At 33.9% G+C, this 24,758-nt stretch overlaps 2 protein-coding genes across 3 annotated transcripts in view; one reads left to right on the top strand and one right to left on the bottom strand.

Annotated features, from left to right (window-relative positions):
- The window catches only part of LOC126726566 (50S ribosomal protein HLP, mitochondrial-like), a 94,063-nt gene that overhangs the window by 55,050 nt on the left and 14,255 nt on the right, over positions 1–24,758 (bottom strand). The gene's annotated exons all lie outside the window — the stretch shown is intronic.
- On the top strand, positions 18,620–23,656 carry LOC126726565 (probable inositol transporter 2). Its single transcript, XM_050431832.1, has 6 exons — positions 18,620–18,905; positions 19,012–19,082; positions 21,281–21,616; positions 21,937–22,044; positions 22,144–22,746; positions 22,886–23,656. Exons 1-6 carry the CDS (start codon positions 18,776–18,778, stop codon positions 23,369–23,371), a joined length of 1,734 nt encoding a protein of 577 aa, XP_050287789.1. The 5' UTR covers positions 18,620–18,775; the 3' UTR covers positions 23,372–23,656.

Genomic DNA, 24,758 nt, shown 5'->3' with positions numbered 1-24,758 from the left:
GGAGGCTTAAGATTTGCCTCCCCATTCTTTTAGCCAAAATCCGAAGCAGGGACTCGTCACACCCCATTTCTGGTGTGACTGAGTCGAAAACCTCCCTTGTCATCTCCATCTGCTCTCTCATGAGCATACCTAATAAGGCTCCCCCTCTCCCTCTTTTGCTCCTTTTACTTTCTTTTCATTGCTTCCCTCTTCTTCTCCTCCTTCCCGCTCATGTCCTCCATCTTCTTTTTCCCTTGCATTCTTCAGTGACAAGAGCTTGCTGAAGTGCTTCCATGTCTTCCAATTCTTCTTCCTTCTCCTTCATTATTTTTGTATAAGGATCTTCTCCTGATATGAGCAGTACTGAGGCATAGATTTCAGAAAGACTTTGAAGGCGAATTCAGAAGACACCAGATGGTTTACTTACTTGTGTTACGGATGTTGTTACTGTTTTAGCAGTTCATTTTTTGTATAGGCTCGTTTAAGCCCTTCCTTGTACGTTGTAACAATTTTTCATATTAATAAAAGTTATTGTTACTCTATTTCGTATGTCTTGTTTATATATTTTAACAAATGTGAAAGCGCTGCTCGGCATAATAGTATAGCATTTCAATCAATAATAAATAAGGCCAAAGTAATCGTTGATAAAAAGATGCCACGATGACTTTAACAAAATTATTATTCAACATAGCAATCCGACCAGTAAGGAATGAGACTTATCTTAAAATTAGCCGTGATGGGTATTAAATGCTTCGATAAGATGTAAGAAGTAGCTATCCGAGGACGTGTTACCCACCGGATGAATGGCCTCTTTAGGTTGACGATCATTAGGTTGTTCTGCCATTTCTATGATACGCGAGACTTAACCCTTTCCAGTATTTAAGCCGAGAAATTTCTTCATTCGGGCAGTTGATTTCCCAAGAAGCCTGAGTCCGAGGACTTAACAAAACCTGGGTTTTGTTCAGGACTTATGCGTTTTATCTTATGTACTTGATTTTTCCCTTTTGGCTTGAGTCCGAGACTTGTGTCTTTATCGGTACTTGGTTTTCCCTTTTAGCTTGAGTCCAAGGACCATGCAAGCCTTAGGTTCTGTCCGAGACCAATGTCTGCATCAGTACTTGGTCCTCCCTTTTAGCTTGAGTCCGAGGGCCATGCAAGCCTTAGGTTCTGTCCGAGACCAATGTCTGAATCAGTACTTGGTTTTCCCTAGGACCATACAAGCCTTAGGTTCTGTCCAAGACCAATGTCTGCATCAGTACTTGGTTTTCCCTTTTAGCTTGAGTCCGAGGACCATGCAAGCCTTAGGTTCTGTCCAAGACCAATGTCTGCATCAGTACTTGGTTTTCCCTTTTAGCTTGAGTCCGAGGACCATGCAAGCCTTAGGTTCTGTCCAAGACTTTGAGTTCAGATTTTCCCTTTCATTGAGCATTTCCCGAGGTGCCAAACAGGGTGTCCCTGGGCCTTCACGCAAAGCGGGCCTGGGCCGCGAATTTAAATGAATCCGCGGATTAAGAGATATTTCTGCAACCTCTGGCCATGCAGTACTTCTCTGACGCCCCAAAGATCGAGGCGCGCCTTTACGAGGCTCCTTGAGTCTCTTTGGCTGCAGTTGACGTTGGAAGTTGAGCCAAGACCACTTTGTCTGTAGTGCTCCTTGGGACGCCGCGTGAGTTGACTGCCACTATCTTGTCTTTTCAAATAAATAGGAGGGAGAGAGGGTTGCTTTATATATACACCCACCCTTTTAGTCTTCTCTCACATCACGTTTCCCATACCCGGCGTTCTCCTTTCTTGGCATAACATGTTGAAAGCGAGGGTTGGGAAGAAAGAACTTCCTCCGCCGCAGAAGCGCCGTGTCTTCATGAGGCTTATAACAGTAAGGTATGGGCACAGGAAGCACAAGTTCAGGAGAGTACTCCATCTCCAACGAGGGGGAAAGGAATCTTCCCCTCTTTTAGTCAAAATCCGAAGCAGGTTCTGTCCATGCCAGAGTTTTGGTGCGGCAGGAGAAGGATTTTCCTCCATCAGCGCCTCTGCTTTGCGGTAGGCGTATGTTTAGAGAAAGCCCCACCACCTCCAACTCCCTGCACATTTTCTTTAACGGTGTCAGGTTCAAGTTGGGTCTCTTTGGCTGCCTGAGTTATGGGCAGGTAAGGGTGCGGGGGAAGAATAAGGTCTCGGAGCTGTAGCCAACCTTTCCTCCGACATACCTCCTCGGCTTTCTCCAGCTTTCTTGTATTTTTCTTTTTCTTGCTTATGTAGTAAGCTTTGACGTAGGCTGATTCCAGCTTTTCGTTTGTACACTGTACTATTTCTTCATCGTAATAAAAATGGAAATTGATCTACATGTTTTAAGCGTTGATCTAATGGGCAACATAACTTTGTGAACGAATGTGCTCTATGTATGTGTTGCTTTGAGAATATTTGTGATAAAGCTACTTTGAAGCATAATCTAATCAACTCTCATCTGTCAGCACTATCAGGCATTATATCGATAACTTGTAATAAATCAAACTTAAGAAACTAACCGGGATATCAGTTGGATATTCTGTGATAAGCGCGTGAATATCGTCCAAGGCTGATGATTTATAAATATTCCATCCGAGCAATCGACTGGGAGTTAGGGAACTCCGATGGCGCTTTTGTGTACTTGGTTTCCCCATAGGCTTGAGTCCGAGGACCATGCAATGCCTTGGTTCTGTCCAAAACTTGTATGCTTCTTTTTAAGTAGTTGGTTTCCCCAGAGGCTTGGGTCCGAGGACCATGCAAGGCCTTGGTTCTGTCCAAAACTTGTATGCTTCTTTTTAAGTAGTTGGTTTCCCCAGAGGCTTGGGTTCGGGGACCATGCAAGGCCTTGGTTCTGTCCAAAACTTGTATGCTTCTTTTTAAGTAGTTGGTTTCCCCAGAGGCTTGGGTCCGAGGACCATGCAAGGCCTTGGTTCTGTCCAAAACTTGTATGCTTCTTTTTAAGTAGTTGGTTTCCCCAGAGGCTTGGGTCCGGGGACCATGCAAGGCCTTGGTTCTGTCCAAAACTTGTATGCTTCTTTTTAAGTAGTTGGTTTCCCCATAGGCTTGGGTCCGAGGACCATGCAAGGCCTTGGTTCTGTCCAAAACTTGTATGCTTCTTTTTAAGTAGTTGGTTTCCCCAGAGGCTTGGGTCCGAGGACCATGCAAGGCCTTGGTTCTGTCCAAAACTTGTATGCTTCTTTTTAAGTAGTTGGTTTCCCCAGAGGCTTGGGTCCGAGGACCATGCAAGGCCTTGGTTCTGTCCAAAACTTGTATGCTTCTTTTTAAGTAGTTGGTTTCCCCATAGGCTTGGGTCCGAGGACCATGCAAGGCCTTGGTTCTGTCCAAAACTTGTATGCTTCTTTTTAAGTAGTTGGTTTCCCCAGAGGCTTGGGTCCGAGGACCATGCAAGGTCTTGGTTCTATCCAAAACTTGTATGCTTCTTTTTAAGTAGTTGGTTTCCCCAGAGGCTTGGGTCCGGGGACCATGCAAGGCCTTGGTTCTGTCCAAAACTTGTAAGATCTCTTTTTTGTACTTGGTTTCCCCATAGGCTTGGGTCCGAGGACCATGCAAGGCCTTGGTTCTGTCCATTACTTGTAAGATCTCTTTTTTGTACTTGGTTTCCCCATAGGCTTGGGTCCGAGGACCATGCAAGGCCTTGGTTCTGTCCATTACTTGTAAGATCTCTTTTTTGTACTTGGTTTCCCCATAGGCTTGGGTCCAGGGACCATGCAAGGCCTTGGTTCTGTCCAAAACTTGTTGGAGATCAGCCCCTAGACCATGGCGGGGGGATTTGGCCTGAAGCCGGAAGCCCCTAGAGCTGCCCGCGCTGTTGACACTGCAGGGCGTAGCCCCTAGCAAAAATTCGGGTCGGAGCAACGACTGCATGTCGCCGGAGATGGAGGGAATCCCACAAACCTCAACTGGCTAGAGAGTTGACTCAAACACCTCCTGCGCCAACGCGCAAGCCTTCCCACAGACGGCGCCAATTGTAGGGACACAAAATCTTTAACGGCCCAACATCGATGTTGGGCTCGCACACGAAAAGTCCCTCACAATAATATTTGTAGAGAGTGGGCTTGAAAGGCCAGCGTTGGATCACAGGGTGACATTTCGGGCCGGACCATAGGTGAACCAACATGAGATAGAGCTTTGGGCTGGATATTCAGGCCCTTCAATCTTGTATCTAGGAGGATTTGGCTCCTCGGATCATGTCCGAGGAGCGATGGTGCTGTCCCTGGTTACCCGTCGGCGGGTTTTTAGGTGGTGTCCGGCGTATATACTCCAGGCATTCTCTTTCATCAAGTCTTTTTCCAGAAGCTAGATGGGAGAGCCCCCCCTTCCTTTTGGTCACATAACATTCTCTTTTATACTAGCCTACGTTCGTTGTCCTTCGTCCACGTGTAGGGTCGATCTTTCCAGGACAGATATTTGTCCCATCAGTCTAATCCCAAAATTACTGTAGATGATTCATAAAGCCTAAGATCCCGGCTCTGTTAGGGGCAGTGTCATGTCAGGGAAGGGTATTAAAGACAACTTCCCCAGGATATTTTCTGATCTTTCTAGCTTACTCGTGTTCCATTCCTATCCCTGAGGTTTTGGGCCTGCCGAGGACGAAACCGTCCTCGGCTATGTCTTCGGGCTATTTTTATGTTTCCTAGTTTCGAGCTTGGGCCCTGGCCTCCTTCAGTTTAAGACCGGTGGGCTTCCCATAAGCGTGTGGGCCGGACCCATAAATTATTGGACCCCACAGACAGTAAGAATAACAATTTTTTTTTTCTTTTGTATGTGAGATAATATTACTATTTTAACATTTTTTTTACTTTTTTGTAAAAAAAAAATTAAATGAAAGAATATATTATTTTTGAATTTCTATGAAAATATTTTAATACACTAAAAATTGAAGACCAAACATAAAAATTCTCTCTAGTATAGATAAATTACTAATATAATAGATAGACAATACAATACTGACAACGTTGAGACTCTTTTTGTAGTCCAAGGCGATAGAGTCAACGATGAGTATTACCTAATAATGGTACACATACAGATCCTTTCAACGTTTCCTACTAAGAGCATCCACAGTCGGAATTCCTATCTCATCCTATTTTACCATCTCAAAAAGTCACTTTATCAATTATACAATACAATTTTACCATACATCCAGCATCCCAACTTTTATTTTCTTATTCTACTCATTAAAATAATATATTTACCCATTAAAATATATTAACCAACAAAATGCACTCCTCTTAGAAAAACCCAGAAACCCTGTTCCAAAAAAGAAAAATCCAGAAACCCTGTTTCAAAAAAGAAAAACCCAGAACCCACCTTGCCACCACCACGCCACCGGCTAGCAACCACCACCTCAACCAAACTCACCACCAACAACAACCACAAGAAACAACCACCAAGAGGAAAAGAAACACAAAAAATTGCCAAAAACTACCACCACCGATCGAGGAAATTGCCAAGAAACATAAAAAATTTCCAGAAACACACCAAGAAGAAAAACCACTTCAAACCCACGCTCGAGGAAATCACTTCAAACCCACCACGCCGACTCGCCCATCTCCACAAGCCACCGATCAGCAACCCTAAGCCACCAATTAGCAAACCTAAGCCACCGATTTGAAACCCAGGTCGTCGAAAATACTCTATCACCGATTTGAAACCCACGCCGCCAATTTGAAACCCACGCCATCACCGATCAGCAAATGCCATCACCGCCACGCCTTCAACGGACCTTGCTTCGACCAATAGCGAGTCAGAGAGTGAGAGAGCGTAGATAAGAAAATAGAAAGAGAGAGTTGAGAAAGAAAGAAGAAAACGTATCAGCTCCAGAGACAAAGAAAAATAGAAGACAGAGGAGAGAGAGAATAAAAGTGATTAAAAAATTTATACAATAGTGCTACAGTGCCATTCTACATTTAGAATGGCACTGTAGCACAATTCTAAAAATTTTTACAATTCTTCAGTTTTACAATCCCAGCTGCTGACTCTTTTAGGCTTGAAATGCCAAAATTTCCTTAGATTTGACATTTACAATTTCCAGTGCGGATGCTCTAAGAAAAAAGGGTCACATCCCTCTTTTTGATGAAGGAAGCTAAGGGTCACATCTCTTAATTTCTCAATATACTAGTCAAAAAAATCATTAAACTACTCATTTTAGCTGATTTGCTGTATATAAAAATTGAGTGCAGCAATTTTGACAAATATTTTTTTAGCCTACCATTTGAATTAATTAAGTCAGACTTTCGATTTGTATATTCTTTTTCTTTACTTTTTTTTTTTTGGTAAATTTCCCGTTGGCCATTTATTTTACATCGCTCTCAATTCTCAAGTTGCGTGTAATATTTAGACAATCTATTTATATATTTTTATATATCAAGGTTATGTTTGGTATATTCATTCAAACATATGTTTTCAGTTTTTAAATAACATTATACGTATTTTCACATACTTTTTCACCCATACATATTTTTATACATGTTTTCAAATATATTTTTTCAGTTTTTAAATACATGTATCAAACACTCCCCAAGTTTTACTCTTCCACCCAAAAATCGCTTTCACTAATAATATCAATTTTTTTTTTTTTCATTTTGTACGTAAAAATATATGAGTAATACTACAATTACAAACTATTTTACAATATTTTATAAACTGTTGTTGTGACCCACTACTAATATTAATTTTTCATTTACTAATAGCCACTTAACATATTAGGAGTTTGTAAAAAAATTTGTAAAAGAGTTTGTATCTCTAGTATTATTCAATATATATATGTAAGGTTTTTCATAAGAAAACTTGGGTATAAACTTTTTTTTTTTTTTTTTTTAAGAAGAACTTGGGTATAAATTAAAGACATCATCCAAAGGCCCCTTATATTTTATTTTATTTTTTAAAATTTTGGGGCCCTAGCCTATTCTTTTTCTTTAATTTTGTTTAATCGTAATTTTTATTATTTTAAGGGGTTGATACTTATAATAAGGGAAATCCTATATATTGACATTGGAACTTTGTTTTTCCCTACTCCCCAAAAAGCCAAACTATGATCGAATTGAAAGATATTAATTATAATTAAGCGTTAAAAAAATAAAAAAAATAAAACTCGATCGTTTTACTAGCCCATCTCTCTTTTTTTCTTTTTTCTTTTTTTTTTAATTTTATATTTATAAATTTGCTAGTCCATCTCTTCTTCTTTTATTGACTAATTTTTATTTGGTGAGACTTTTCGTCGTTTCATAAGAGTATTTCAGCTTTTAAAAAGCGTAAAGTATTGTACAACTCGTCTGATAATGAGTGTTTAGGAGTCACTTGATGAGAAACAACGTTTAAAAATCAATTTTCATATTTTAAACAATAGTATTTTTTTATAATATTTTTTTATCTACGTATATTTTCATAATACTTAAACAATATTATTAAAAATCTCTTACCAAACGAGTCCTAACTTCTGAATTAGATTTCACCTTTTTTTAGGATCTATCCCACTAGACAACAAAATCTACTAAAAAATGTATCATTTTATGTCAATAATTTATAGTTTTATTAATGAGTGCAATGATGTACCTATTAAGAAAGAATCTAATGGGTCGCATAATATTGGGAAAAAAAAAATCAAATAAACAATAATCCTATTAATAAGTGTCAAAGGAAGTGATTACGATTGAGTTTTTTTTTTTTTTACCATAGTAGTTTTTTAGGTGCGGTTGTGCATAGTATATTAAAAAAAAAAAAACATTTGTTTACTTGTTTTTGTTATTTTTCAATGCAGTGTGACCCATTAGATTCTTCCTTAATAGATACACGAATGCATCATTTAACAAAAGCAATAAATAAATATTTCTTTAAGAGATTAAATTCTATAAGGACGTGATTTAAAACTCATGTTTTACCCCTCCAATCTCAACATGCCACATCATCTTATCACATATTTAAGAATATTAAACACAATCACATTTAATCAATTTTAATACCCATACATAAATCCAACCAAATTGAGAATTTATTGAGATGTTATTAGGTGTGGTAGGATGTATTGAATTTTAAGTAAAATGTTGATGTGGCAATCACTTAATAGATGATGTAAAACATGGGTTTTATACCCCATCCTTTTAGAATTTAATCTCTTTCTGTAATTGAATGTTGTTCAACTCCCCCAAAAAAGCTTATCGATTACAATAAAATACTTAATCTTAACTTATGCACTGAGACACTTGTTAATCACACTCATAATATATCTACATCTATATGTGCGTGTAGATTATTGTGCTTCTATGGGAACAGGGCCGGCCCTAGGCTTAGGCCAATTAGGCCATTGCCTAGGGCCCCCTTACTAGAGAAGGCCCCAAATGTGGTGGCAAATTTTTTTTATTTTTTTATTTTTTTATTTTTTTATTTCTTATAGATAAATATTTTTGGGAGATATTAAAACATTTTAGTTTAATTTTTTTTTTTTTCACTATTAAGAAAGCTCAAAGAATTAAGTAATGTTAGAGACAGAGATAAGACAAATTTAAGTTTCTCAAAAAAAAAAAAAAGATAAGACAAATTTAAATAAATAGGTCTTACAAATAGACGTGTTACTAATCACAAGTAATTCAAATAGGAAAATGTTAAAAATACTATAAATTTTACTACATAACTTGTATTTATTTAATTATTTTTATACAAAATAAAAATTATACTCTAGCCTAATTTAAGTGTATATGTGTGCGAAACTCTCTTCTAGAAACTTAAATCTCGGTCATTGCCCTCCACACCTCACAAGAACTTATACTTATGGAGTGATCACTGCACCAATGATGCGTGGCGGTCTCCATAACTTTTATAATTTGATGTGACAATGAATATGATAGATGGATTTCAACAAACTATTGAATGCATTTTTTAATGAAGATTTGTGATTGGTAATATATTTTTGTAATTCTTATGTTGTAAATTTTATAATATTTCTACTAGTTTTGCAAGCCTCATGTCATTGATCACATTCATTACAACATCGGTTTGTAGTAAAATTTGTAATAACTTTAGTATTTTCTTAAAAAAAATCATATTAAAAAGTAAAAAGAATGGATTTTAAAAAAATTATTATATAAAATGCTAGTTAAATATTATATAAGTGATAACATAAAGGCATAAAGGCCCCATTTGAAGATTTCGCCTTAGGCCTCCAAAACGCTTGGGCTGGGAATATTCGATCATTTCATGGAATGAGGCTTTTCAAAATAAATATTTTTTAGCCTACCATTTGAATTAATTAAGTCAGACTTTCTATTTGTATTTTTTTTTTTTTTAATTTGCCCTTGGCCATATATTTTACATGGCTCTCAATTCTCAAGTTGCGTAACATGAAGACAGTCTATTTATATACTTACAAATTTCAAGTTTTACTCTCCCACCCAAAAATCGCTTTCACTAATAATATCAAGTTCCTTCTTTTCTTTTCTTTTTTCTTTTCTTTTTTTTTTTCATTTTGTTCCTAAAAATATATGAGTAATACTACAATTACAAACTATTTTATAATATTTTTATAAACTATTGTTGTAGCCCACTACTAATATCAACTTTTCATTTACGGTTTACCAATAATCACTCACTACATTAACAATTTTTTTATAAAATAGTTTTTTTTTAGAAACTTATAAAATAATTTGTATCTCTAACATTACTCATGTGTAAGAATCTTCATAACAAAACTGGGGTATAAAACTTTCTTTCTTTTTTAAGAAAAACTTGGATATAAATTAAAGACATTATCCAAAGGCCCTTTATATTTTATTTTATTTTAAAAAATTTTGGGGCCCTAGCCTATTCTTTTTCTTTAATTTTGTTTAATCGTAATTTTTATTATTTTACTTAAAGGGGTTGATACCTATACTAAGGGAAATCCTATTGACGTTGAAACTTTGGCTACGTTTGGTTCAATGTAAATCAAATTTCGAGTGTAAAATGAATACAGGGGAAAGTGAATTCCCGTAAGGAAAATAAAATCTGGGTGTTTGGTTGTGCAATGGAAAATAGTCCGGAAAATGATTTTCGGTGTTTGGTAACATTCTAAAAATGTTATTTCCCTACAAAATTTTCACATTTTCTTAGCCATTTTCTTAGCATCCAAATAAATTTTATTACAGAAAATTTCAACATATACAATTAAAGAAACAAAAATTTGCTCAAAACAATTCATTAAACTAAAAACTTTGGTCAAACTGAGAGAAGGAGGAAGAGAGAGTGATCGAAAACTGAGGGAAAGAGAGAGGTAGAGCGAGAAAGAGAGAGATCAGTCATGGGTCATGGGCGATGAGATCGAGACGATGAGATCGGTCATGGGCAACGAGATCGGTCATGGGCGATGAGATTGAGACGACGAGATCGGCGGCATCGATGAGCTATGGGTCGAGAACGAGAATGAGAACGATGACGCTGATGAGCTTTGGGATGAGAATGACAGCGCCAATAAGCTTTGGGTTGAGAATGAGATCGGTTTTGGGTGGATTGGTCTTGGGTGGTGACGATCTAGATGGCGATGCTGGTGCTGGAGTGTGATCTCGATGGTGGTGCGATTTAGAGGGCGGCGGCAACATGCTTCAGGTGGTGGCAGGCTTCAGGCGGTGGCGGGCTTCAATCGGCGGTGGGGTTCAGGTCTCAGGTTCAAGCTCTCTCTCTCTCTCTCTCTCGGTTCAAGTAGGCTGAAAATGGGTGTAATTAGGTTAAAGGTAAAATAGAAGTGGAATTAATTTTACACCGAAAGGCTTGATATTTTACGGTCAATGGAAATCATTTTTTGTTTGACTGAATTTTCCGGCTTTTCCCAAACACGCCCCGTGATGTAAAATGATTTCCAGATTCTTTTTACTGCCGAAACAAATGTAGCCTTTGTGTTTCCCTACTCCCCAAAAGGCCAAACTATGATCGAATTGAAAGATATTAATTATAATTAGGTTTTTTTTTTTTAACTCGTTTTGGTAGTCCATCTTATATATATATATATATATATATAAACTTGCTAGCCCATCTCTTCTTCTTTTATAGTTTTATTGACTAGTTTTTATTTGGTTGGACTTTTTCGTGGTTTTATAAGAGTATTTCAGCTTTTAAAAAGCATAAAGTATTGTACAACTCGTCTGATAATGATTACTGTTTAGTAGTCACTTTTTGAGAAACAAACTAAAATAGCTTTTGAAATAGATTTCAACTTATTTTACGATCTATCCCACTTTACAACAAAATCTACTAAAAATGTATCATTTTATGTCAATAATTTATAGTTTTATTAATGAGTGCAATGATCAATGTACCTATTAAAAAGTAATATAATGGGTCACAGTGTCACACAGTCTTGAGAAAAAAAAAAAAAAAAACCAAATAAACAACAATCCTATTAATGAGTGTCTAAACAAAGTGATTACGATTGAGTTTTTTTATTATTATTATAAGTAATTTTTTAGGTGCGGATGCGCATAATATATTAAAAAATACATAGGTTTACTTGTTTTTGTTATTTTTTAATACAGTATGAGATATTAGATTCCTCCTTAATAGATGCACAAAAGCATCATTTAACAAAAACCGTAAATAAATATTTCTTTAATTGAATATTGTTCAACTCCGCCAAAAAAGCTTATCCATTATAATAAAATACTTGATCTTAATTAATGCATTGAGACACTTGTTAATCGCACTCATAATATATCTATATGTGTGTGTAGATTATTGTGCTTCTATGGGAATATTCAAGCATTTCATGAGATGAGGCTTTTCTTTTCTTTTTTTAGAGGGTCCAAGTATGAAAAAAAAAATTAAGAATTAAAAAAATATAATTGAAAATTAAATTAATATATGAAAAGAATAACATCTATTCAACATTAACAAAATAAAATATATAAAATTATTTTTTCCAAATATTGTTTTCCTCAATCATTTGTGATTTATCAAAATATGAAATTTAACATTCTTTAGATTGCAAAAATTATCTAGGATTGATTCTCTATTAAATGTCTCAACAATTTTACTTTCAATATACAAATCAAAGATCCATTAAAAATCATCTTTAATTTATTGAGAAACGTTTTTAAATAATATTCACAACTAAAAATAATTGTTTCATAATTCCAGTAAAAACTAGAAATATATATAGAAGTACAACCATTCTATAAAGGAAATAGCATAAACGCAAAAATAAAAGTCATATTTATTATCATTATTTTTAAAATATTCTTCTTTTTATAAAAATGATTAGTGTTGCCAAGTATGTTTTTTCTTAAATAAACACCCAAACACATAGACAAAAAAAATAAATAAATACCCAAAAACAATCTTTTAGTTTTTTCTAAATTTTTTATTATAGAGTTTCAAAATATGGCATCTGCTTCTAATGATTGTGTTTTTTATCAACAAACAAAGATATCAATCGAATGTTGGTGTAGGTAGTGATTATAACCTAGATTACTTATTCAATCATTAAAAACTTAACAAGTTGAACTAACGAGAATTCACAACAATTTTTTAGTTAGAACTAAACAATACACTCTTATTCAAAACCCAAATTTTCAAAATTTTAACTTTTGGTCCCAAATATCAAACATCCAACTATAATGCTAAATACATATTTATCCAAGTGGCCATTAAAAAAATATTTGGGATAGCTTTCAAATATATATGCTCAAAAAAAAAAATAGATACGTTTTTGGGCGCCATGGCTATAAAAGTGGCTCCGCCACTAATGTAAGTACCAATCGAATATTGCAAGATGTTTGATACACCCACCCACCAAAGAGATACAAATTGCAAATTGGCTAGTCTTTTCTGTCACATATTAGGTTCGATTAAACCATGATTATAGAGTCTGTCTTTTCATTTGGGCCATCATTTTATTTTCATTTTTTACATGATAAAGTTAAAGTGCCTCAACGATTGCTTAGTTGCCAATATATTCAAACAAACGCATTATATATTCAGATGAAAAGTAATTGTCTTAGTGACTAATGGGATAAAACACCATCAGATCAAAGATTTATACCTTTTAGAATTCTCCATTCCCTCAAGGCCTCAATTAAAACATGCGGCTAACAAAATATATGCATGTCACTTATTTCTCTAGTTGTTACGTTTCTTCTTATTATTTGACTTTTAAAAAAGAGAACAATTCAGGTCATTTTTTAGACAAAGCTTATCAGCCCCCAATGCTTCTCACTAATCACTATAATACAGTATGAAAGTGTAAGGTTGAATTTAATCAACCATGTGTTGGCTTTATTCCGTAAAAAATTTGCTTGTAATACAGTACTTAGAAACCCTGTATTTAGGTGGGAATCATGTAAGGGTAGTGTATGAGAGAGTGTGAAGAAATGCTCAAGACAGTGCAGTGAAGCAGAGACTCGCGGCTGAGACTCGCAGCTGGGACTCGCGGGAGGCTCGCGGCTTGCAAGCCGCCAAAAGTTGCACACGCGCAGAGCATGCAGGGGAGCTGAACAGTCATGCCAGCTGGAGCACTACAGGACAAAAATCCAGACTAGCCACAAAGTTAGCTCGCGACTTGAACTCGCGACTCAGTCAAGTCGCGAGGTCAAGTCGCCAGCCAGCTCTATTTTGGAAAAATTGACTCTTTGCATTCCATTCTCATACCAGTATAAATACCCCTCATTCCCACAAAATATGTGTGGCTATTCAGAAAGAAAAACCCTAAGAGAGGTTTCTTCAAAACACCCACCTAATTAGAGAGAGCTACTCATTCTTAGAGATAAATCTTTGTAGTCTCTTCTCATTCCTTCTCTCATTGTCAGACCTATTGAGAGGAGATTTCTATCCAAACACTGCCCATACCCATTTAGAGTGTTGAGTGTTTTTGGAGCTTTGGGAAGCATTGGAAGATGCCAAGGATGGTGAATGCTATGGTCAAGTAGCGGAATCCGATAAGCTAGAAAAGAAAAAGGTTCAGCGCAACCTCGTTGGAGCAAGAAACTTGGAGGGCTTAGGTACATCGGGTAGATTAGGCTTGGAGGGTCTATTGCTGTTCATGTATCCCAACTACATTTTCTAGTGGATTATTGACCGCTTGGAGGGCGGCGGAGAGGTTTTACGCTGAGAGCTTCGGTTTCCTCTTCGATAACACATCGCGTGTTGTCTTTGTGTTTGCATCTTCCTTCCCTTTTATTTTTGCCTTTTATTATCTGCTGTGGGTTGTGATTTTAATTTGGCTTGGATAGTTTTTCCTATTCCATATTATAGCTTATGTTAATTTTCCGCACACTAGTTGTTTGACATAATGCTTGAATTGGTTAAGTTGTAATTTGGGGATCTAAACGTTCAAGGGTGTTTATACACATATTTGAACTTTCAGAAAGGATCTCCAATACAAAATTGATTCCCTTATTATCAGCATCATGCTTCTCACTAATCACTATAATACAGTAGTTATTTCGTAATTTGTTAATGAGTATTTTTTTTCCACGAGAAAAACAAAATTTGAGCTCCGGAAATCATTTTCACATAGGAGGGAACAATATGTCATGTGGATCGTGTGGTTGATTTTTTTTTATTCCAAATTTTGTATATTTTATTAGCTAGGGAGAAAAAAACATATGAAACAAGTTACGATTGATAAAATATTGAATGGGAAACATACATTTTAAATAATAAAAAATTAAAATTAAAAAGCTTTCATTCTGGTGGAGAAGATGCATTTAAAATCCTCATAATTTTAATGTTGTGGTAGTTTCAGTGAATCAATCAAGAAATATTTGAAGTATACACTTTTTTTTTAAATGAAAACATTTCAAGAATACTCAGGCTAATACACTGGTTACAAATATTTAATTACATATACTAGTAAACAAGTTGTCCTCACAGCTCAAACTCACGTTCCCCCCCCCCCCCCCCCTCCCCTTCCCCAAGCACTTAATACCTAGGGAGGTATCAACTTGTCCAAATGGTGTGCACATGCAATTATGAATTTTCACATTAGAGAATCATTGTTTTAGTGCATTTACTTTGACATTCTCACCAAGAAGCCTTAAATCTTTGGCTAAATATTGATGCAACAACCTTTTCAAATAAAATCTAAAAAAATACGGCAACTTATGGCCTAAAGATCTCCTTGATCTTTACTTCAATGAACACATGATTACCTAAGAGAGTGGGCTCTCTTCCTTGAGAATAGAATCCCCTAGTTGTGTATGTCTAATATGTGAGAGAACAATTCCTCTCCCTTGCTTTAAACTAGGGCGGGTTTCCTATTTCCGTGCCCACCCCAATCTCACTTTAGGGCTGGTTTTTTACCCCTCCCCATTCTAGTAGATACTCATAGGTACCCATCCCACCACTCTCAATTTTTTAATATATATAATTTATTAATACTTTATTTTAAATACATAAATTAAAACTCATAAAATATTCTTTTTTATTAAGGAAAAAAAAAGTTCTAACATTACAAAACATTCTCAAAGCATAACCATACAACCATTCAAGCATTAAGAAACACAAAAACAATTCAAATATAATAATACAACAAATAAAAAATATAAAAATATAAATTCAAAAATATAATATAAAATAAATCATTAATTCAAAGTTTGAAAGATACAAACACATATATATGCCTTTTAAAAAAACCAACGAAAAATATTGTTTAATAGTTTAAATATAAATAGGGCAAGTGCAAAGTGAGTATCGGGAAAATTGTTAACCCTCATTCCCGCCTTATTTGCTATGAAGGGAAGGTAAAACCCCTCCATTAAAGGCAGGTGAGGTACATACTTGTGGGAGGCAGGTTTAAATTGTCCTTCCTACTTTAAAAGTGTAGTACATAAGAGTTTAGGGTTTTCTCAACTAAACCAATCCATTTTATACTTGGATTAGCTAATGGGCCACCCTACATGGGCTTTTAATAATGTGGCTTTATGTTAATTCAATTAAAAATAAATTTTAGTAACTCCTTACTAAAATAGTCAAGCCTAACAATTTACATAATAATTTTTTATTAAATCTATCTTAAGAGGATGTTTCATGTCTTTAATCGAATGGATTGAGAATAATGTTCCCAACATGCTACATGTGATTACTAATGTTTTGACAGTGCAAAATCTCACTTCGGTATATCATAGTAACCAGCAATTATTGTGAGATTATTGGTTCAAGTAACAATAGTTGGTAGAACGCAAAAATCTCATAGTGGTCCATTTTAGTATGTCTCAAACACTTGAGACATACTAATATATCAATAAAAAGTCTCCACTTGCATGATCAAGATAGATCATCATAATTGACATGTTACGGTCTTTGCAGATAAATTGCCTTATTTCATCACCGACCACAAATTAGGGGTAATGAGTTTACAAGGAACTTATGATTTAGATTTTCTCTCTGTGAATCTCATTCTCATACCTAAATCACATACAATACTCCCTATGGACTACACTAAATATCTAAAAACTTATGCCCAAACAGTCATGGAAAATAGCACACTTTAATTAATCAAGGAATGTCACACATATTACACTCAAAGACATATATAGTTTGATAGTTATAATAGGAAAACGAGGATTCGAAACTTTGAGAATGTTTTCTCCATAAATATAAAAAATGCCTCAACCAATGAAATGACAAGGCTCTTAGCAAAAATATATAGTATTTTAAACTGTCAAAATTTGGTATGAAAAAAGAAAAAGAAAAAGGAAAATAATTGTTAGTCAAGTGATTGGTCTAGTGACCCAATTCAGCACATGAAATTATGTTTTCTATCTTTTTCTTTTCTTCTCCCACCCCTAATTTTTTATTTTTTGGTTTCTCTCACATGTTATTACTGTTCTGTCTTTTTTTATTTTTGAGAAGGATTACTGTTTTGTCTTAATGTATATAGTCTTATATATATATATATATATATATGCTATTTTATGAATAATATACTTTCTTTTTTCTCTTTTCTTTTTATTTATTAAAAGGTTAGGGAAAATGTACTATATGTTATAGCTCCGTTTTTTTATGAATTTGGCTTATTTCTAGTACTTTTTTAACTAATTCCAGTTAAAAAAACACTGGAGATAAGTCAAACTTTGTTTTGATATAAAGATAGTTTTTCGTGTTTTTTTAGTGTTTGGTAGCATCAGAAAAAATAAATTAAAGGAAAACTATTTTTAGTCAACAGAAACAAAAAATATGGCTTATTTTAAGAGATTATTTTCCATTAAATTTTTTTTAAAACAACTCTATCTCTCAACAAACTAAATAAGTGAAATTAGAAATTATTTATTAACTTATTTAAAATTGCTATTAAACATAGAAAAATAAGATAATTTTATAAAAAATATATATATATTTTTTAAATAGCTCACTTTCTAAAAAACATTTTCACTAAAAATACTAATACACGCTGTCTCAAAAAGGAATTAATTTTTTTTTTTTTGTTTATTATCTTTTAGGAATGGCTTAGAAGATTCCATGAATGATTGAATTCCATAAAATAAAATGGGTCCGGTTAATGTGTGCCTTAAGGACACACATTAAGCTATCCATTTTTAGAAACATTTTCTTGAAAATTGAAAAAGTATTGACAGTTTTTTCAATTCCCGAGAAAATGTTTTCAAAATTAGATGGCTTAATGTATGCTCTTAAGACACACATTAGCAAAATCCAAATAAAATAAAAACTTGGGACTTTATGACATCATCAAGGATAGAGAAATCTGTACTTGTAAAGTCCTCATATGCGCTAGATAAACGGGGGGTGATTGGCTAATGCTGTTTATATGGGTTTGACTTAGATCTAGTACTTTTTTAATTGAATATTTCATTTTATTTTAAATACATAATGGTAAGTGATAGTGTGTTTTAATTTCCACATTTTATTTAATTAATGAGTGATGTGACAATTTCTTATTAAAATAAAAAAAAAATTCAATTAAAAAAATACTAAAAGTAAACTAAACCTCATTTATATAGAATCGCTGTCATCACCTCCCGTGCGTAACCATGTGCTTCTACAAGTCTAAAACATACTCCATAGTTGGTTGTCTTGACTCTTGCCAAACAATCTTTTCTGTTTTTTCTTCTTTTTTCTTTTTTATTACTTTATATAAATAATGTAATAAATTTCTTTCTTTTCTGTTTTTGCTAATATTAGTAGTAATCTTTAAATTTTCTGTTTTTGCTAATATTAGTACTATTTTTTTTTTGCTAATATTAGTAATTTAAAAAAAAAAAAAATTGGTTTGGATTAGTGTTAAGTATTAATTGGTTCTTTTAATAGCCCTTATCCAATTCTGAATATAATCTTATCCAATATTTGAAAATCATCGTCATCATCAATTTTCTTTGTTTTTGCTAATATTAGTAGTAATTTTTAATTTTTAATTTTTGCTAATATTAGTAATTTAAAAAAAAAAAAAAAAAAAAAATTGGTTTGGAATAGTGCCAAGTATTATTTGGTTCTTTTAATAGCCCTTATCCAATTTTGACTATTATCGTCTCCAATATTTGAAAATCATCGTCATCCAATGCTTTTGCCTTCTAAACCCTTTTCATTTTCCGAATCAATCGCTCTCTCTCTCCCTCTCACACATGGCACAACACAAAACAAAATACGCACGTACCTCAATCCAGCTCTCATGTTATATTTAAAGACACGAGCCTCACCTCTTTTCATACACACAGTGTCTCTCTCTCTCTTCTAGTTTAACTCTGTTTTTTTCCTTGTATCTTTCTGGTTCTTTTTCTTTTCTATGAGAAAAAGAATACTGTATCTTTCTTAAAAAGACAGTCATCACAAGGAAGAAGAAGAGGAAGAAGGGAAAATGGAAGGGATAGTTACGGCCGATACATCAGCTTTTAAAGAATGCTTTGCTCTAACATGGAAAAACCCTTATATTCTTCGCTTAGCTCTTTCTGCTGGGATTGGTGGCCTTCTCTTCGGCTATGACACTGGTATATATAAATATAATTCTCTCTTTCTCTCTCTCTTTTTGGGTATCTATGTATGTGTTTGTGTATATTCTAAACATGATTTTTTTTTTTTTTTTTTGGTGTGCAGGAGTGATATCAGGAGCTCTTCTTTACATTAGAGATGATTTCGACGAGGTGGATCGAAAGACCTACCTGCAGGTGATTTTATCTACTACCAAATATATATCACATAATCTATGCATGTCTTTGAATATATCTTCATCTTCTCCTTGTTAATTTTATTCAGTTTCTAAAAGCCTCTCATATATGATAAATAAATGTTCGTATTTGTTTTTCCTAATAATATATACATATAATAAATATTTATTTATTTATTTACCTTTACGATGGCCAAATTACCCTTAACAAGTTCATTATTATTATTATTGATGTAGAACTTACGTTTTTTTCTAACTTTTCCATTCTTAATTAGGCACATATGTAAACCAGAATTCGTGAAAAAAACTAAAAAAAGTGGATAAAAAAAAATTGAGAAATCCTTTTTTTTTTTTAAATATAAAAAACACCCAATATAATAATTTTCATGGATGTTTGAAATGTTGTTTGGACTAATGCTTTTTTCCTTGTCGTGTTCGAGGCGTGTGACCAAAATTTGGTCATTATTAAATATATAAAAAATTGGAGAAGTCTGTTTTTTTTGGGTAACATTAAAATTGGAGAAGTCTCTATTCAAGTCCCAAGCAAATGATTCTCAGAAAAAAAAAAAAAAAAAAAAAAATGTCCCAAGCAAATCCTTTTTCCTTCTTTTTTAGATAAGTATTTTTCGTTCAATTACTTTTTTTTTTTTTTTTTGTTCTTTATTATGGATAAGAATCCATAGATTAAAAAAAAAAAAAAAAAAACCATAGATCTAGGTAACAATATAAGAAATTTAAGGATTAAATTCCACCTACCCTAAAACCGATCAACGGATCGCCACAAATTAAAATAGAAAATTTTATTGTATATATCTAAAAAAAGAATAAACTAGTATTAGTTTGACAAGTGTCGTTTGTTATGTGGTCAGTATGTTGACAAGTGTCAAAACATTATTGAGCATGACACTTTTAGTCTTGGACTTCACTTAATCAAACAAGACTCTTGCTTTTCTAATAAAACAAGAAGAAATTGGACCTAGAATATCTGGGTCAGCTCAGCTTTATTTTTTTATGGCTTTCACAGGCCCTTCACAACTGTGAAGGTCCATTCGGCTTAATTTCTATCCATGAATCTCTAAAATTAGTCATTCAATTTTTACGCAATAATACATTATTTTAATAACCAATATTACTAATTAATCTGCAGTATTCTGTTAAAATTTGACTAATTTCAATTTAAATTTTTTTGCTGAATTTCAAAAACCTTAAATTTACTCACAATGATTTTGGACTCTGTGGCATCTCCAACCTTATTAAACAAGGGATAAAAGTGAATTCAAAAGATTCAATGATGTGATAAGAGTCTGGTTAATGAATGTTTCTAAAACATTTGTTAATGAATTATTTTAAGAAAATTCTGATACAACTTTTAGGAGAAATATAAAAAGTTATCAAAAATATTAATTACTTTTTTTTTTCTTATAAAAATTTTCTAAAAATATTTTCTTAACCAATACCCTTCCATTAACTTTTCCCATCTAATAATTCCTATTAAAATGTTTTAAAAAATTCAAAGATGCTTTTCTCTTTTATATAATCTTTAGATTCGAACCAAGAAATTTAATCTCAAATCATGGTGTGTGTATATATATTGGGGGTGGCGGGTTAGGGGATTTGTAGTAATATACTAATATATAGTTATCTAAAAAAATATATAAAACAGAACACGAACTTTGTTTCTAAAAAAAAAAAAAAAAAAAAACTTTTTGCTAACATCATAATAATATGCCATGTAAGTTTTTGAGTTTTCAATACTTTACACGTCATTATTTTATTATTATTTTTAATTAGATATAAATTATATTCCATATTTAAACCCTCCTTTAAAATTTTCAAATCATATCTTATTTAAACATTAGAATATATAGTTCCATATACAAATGTAATCATAATAAATAACTATACTAGTTCTATATAAAATTTTTAAAAAAAAGAACTACACTAATATTAATTAATTACCTTAATTATTGAATTTCATATTTTGACCAAAATAAATTGTTAAAAAGGGAAGGAAAAAAATCATATTTCGTTAAGTTTTCTGGTGCAGCATTGCATCATTGCATGAGTTATTGATTAGTTATTTATTTATTTGTTTGTACTTAACAGGTTCAAAATTAAAAATCCATATTATTACTAATTTGTGAAACTAAAATGTATTTTAAGTTATTAACTGTGTTTGGTGACAATCCATATGTATAGGAAACTATAGTGAGCATGGCACTTGCAGGTGCAATTGTTGGAGCTGCTATTGGTGGATGGTTGAATGATCGCTATGGAAGGAAACCTGCACTTCTCATAGGAGACGTTTCGTTCTTTATTGGAGCTGTGATCATGGCTGCTGCCAATGGCCCACCTCTTCTAATTGTTGGACGTATTTTTGTTGGATTTGGCGTTGGAATGGCATCAATGACATCCCCTTTGTACATTTCTGAAACTTCCCCAGCCAAAATACGCGGTGCCCTCGTTAGTACCAATTCATTTCTTATAACCGGGGGCCAGTTCCTTTCCTACCTTATCAACTTGGCCTTTACCGAGGTAAGCAAGCAAATGTAGTTGTAATTTTAAAGTTTAGGAGTGCTTGGATACTCATTCACATTTCACCAACTTGCATTGAGTTCAATATAGCATTTCAAAACACTAGTGGTAGTTGTTCTATTTGGAGACGCATAAAAATTTGGGCTACTAATTATACTGAACTTTTCCTTTGTTATTGTAATTGTGTTAACAAAACAGTATAATTTTGCTATTTCAACAGTCATTTTGCACTCTACAATCAGTTTTTCATTTTCATATATTGTAATGCTTGTACTCTAGGCAGCTGAAAAAGATGTTAACTTGCGTGTTTTTCTGTATAGGCTCCAGGAACATGGCGCTGGATGCTTGGAGTTGCAGCAGTTCCTGCTGTGGTGCAGTTTTTCCTGATGATGTACCTTCCAGAGTCACCCCGTTGGCTATACCGCAAGGTTCCTCTCTCATAAACTAGTTGTTTCATAGTCATATATAATCGAATATATGCTTTGTTCGAATCAAAGATTGTTTAACCACGTCTTTTGAATTAACAGGGTAGAGTAGAAGAGGCAAAAGCTTTATTAGCGAAAATATACCCAGCCCATCAGTTGGAAACAGAGATGCAAGCTCTACATGAATCTGTAGAAGCAGAGATTAAGGAAACAGGATCTGCTGGAAAGATAACCTATAAAGAACTATGGAGAACCAAAACAGTAAGAAGAGGACTAATTGCAGGAGTTGGACTTCAGTTCTTCCAGCAGTTTGTGGGCATAAACACAGTCATGTACTATAGCCCCACCATAATTCAGTTGGCTGGAATTGCATCTAATCAAACTGCACTCCTCCTCTCACTCGTCACTTCTGGCCTCAATGCTGCGGGCTCCATCGTGAGCATCTACCTCATGGACCGGACTGGGAGAAGGAAACTTGCTATTGTCAGTTTGTCTGGTGTGGTAATTGCACTTGCGGTTCTCTGTGGAATCTTTTACCATACCACAACTCATTCACCAGAAGTGACACCAACTATAACCTCTAATCTCCAAGATTACACCTGCCCAGATTATAGTTCGGCTGCAAATGCTAATAGTTGGCATTGTATGGATTGTTTGGCAGCTTCATCTCCAACATGTGGGTTCTGTGCCTCAGCAACTGATAAGGTAGATGTAAATTTCATTGTGTATCCCTCTAGAAAGTATTTTCTCAAATTCTAAATAACAGTGCTACTACCTCTTTATGGTTCACTTTTTTCATTTTATTTATTCTCACTTAACTTTGGCATTGTTATCCATCTTACAGTTATTGCCAGGGGAGTGTGTGATCTCAAATGACACACTGAAAGACATCTGCCAGGGAGATGATAGGCTTTGGTACACTAGGGGATGTCCAAGCAAAACTGGATGGCTTGCACTTTGTGGGTTGGCTCTTTACATCATATTTTTCTCTCCTGGAATGGGAAGTGTCCCATGGCTTGTCAACTCCGAGATCTATCCACTAAGGTATAGAGGCATTTGTGGTGGAATTGCTGCCACAGTAAACTGGAGCTCAAACCTTGTTGTATCCCAGTCCTTCTTATCATTAACAAAAGCTATTGGGACTCCCTGGACTTTCCTCATGTTTGGGGTCATTGCTGTTATAGGCGTAGTCTTTGTTTTGATTTGTGTCCCAGAAACAAAGGGCCTACCAATTGAGGAGATAGAGAAGATGCTGGAGAAAAGAGCTATTCACTTAAAGTTTTGGGAGAAAAGATCTGATAATTTGGAGAAGAATATCGAAATTCCCTGAAAAGAAGTTCTATTTTGTTGAGCTTTGAGTAGGGAATCCTGGTAATTGGCCAATATTTTTATTTTTGCTAAACCGGGAAATTGGTCATTATAGTTTCTAATGGTACACTGAAATACCGTAAATTACTTTGGTCAATTGTAGTGTGTTTCTCTCTCCAAAAAAAAAAATTTGCAGTGTGTTGGAAGAAGGATATCTATAATTTTACTTTTCATTGGCCAAAGTGTTGTATGGGGTCGAAATTTCATCTTGTATATAGAATAAAGAAGTTTCCTTGTCTACTATTTAGCTATTGTCTACTGCTTATGAATGACACACCCAACAAAACCAATGGACCTCTGTCCACCCAAAATACTTCCTCATGTTATATTAGTTATTTATTGTATGGGCAAGACTTAAGTACAATATTTAGATATTGTTTTTCATGTTCTCTTCTTAAAATTTTGTCATGTGAAATTTTTTCTCATACGATGGAAATATATTTTTTTAGTTAAATAGTCAAATCACATGACTAAATCTTAAATAGAGAACCTAAAAAACAATATCTAAGATATTGTACCTAAATTTTGTCCCGATTTGCATCTATATACCCACACTTAAAATTCTTGTGCTGATAAAGTTTGCGCCAAAACAAGCTCCTATTGCATTGAATACCTAAAGTAGATCATATCTTTACGTAACTGAAATAAATATATAGACCTATTCTTTGCTAATAGGGCAAGCCAAGAATTACATGTTGTATTTCATATTAACTTTTTAGACCTTTGCAATCTAATAAATTTTAGTATATAATGTTATTATATTCTAGTATATAAAATTATAAAATTATATATATATATATATATATATATAGGGCAAGGCTTGTGTCCAATGAAAATTTTCACTAGACACGGCAAGATTTGGACACGTGTCCAAGAGTGGACACATGTCCAATGAAAACTTTCACTGGACACAAGCCGGACCCATATATATATATATATACATATAGAGATGGGTTCAAGTTACACCTGATATAACTTTACAAGAGTTACACCATTTTTAAGTCATAGATTTCCAAAAGATCTAACAGTCAAAAAAATAGCATTAAATGCTAATTAGTTACACATTATTCACTTAATTAATAGCAGCTTTGTTTCTCTCTCCGTACTTATTGTTTAAAACATTATATATATATATATATATATATATATATATATATATATATATATATTCTTTTTTTGGCATATATTTACAATACTCTTTTACCCTACATCTTCTTCTACCAGACTACCACTACTACTCTTTCTTTCCTTTTACAAGTCTGCCATGTCTTTCTTTGTTTTCCTTTTTCTTTCTAATTCTTTGTTCCTCTCTCTATTCTCTTGCGCCACTTTCAGATTGGACCTATTGT

Source organism: Quercus robur, chromosome 5 (genome assembly GCF_932294415.1).
Source record: "Quercus robur chromosome 5, dhQueRobu3.1, whole genome shotgun sequence".
NCBI classification, from domain to species: Eukaryota; Viridiplantae; Streptophyta; class Magnoliopsida; order Fagales; family Fagaceae; genus Quercus; species Quercus robur.
Note: the sequence above shows the minus strand (reverse complement) of the source record. Positions and strands in the feature narration are given on the sequence as shown.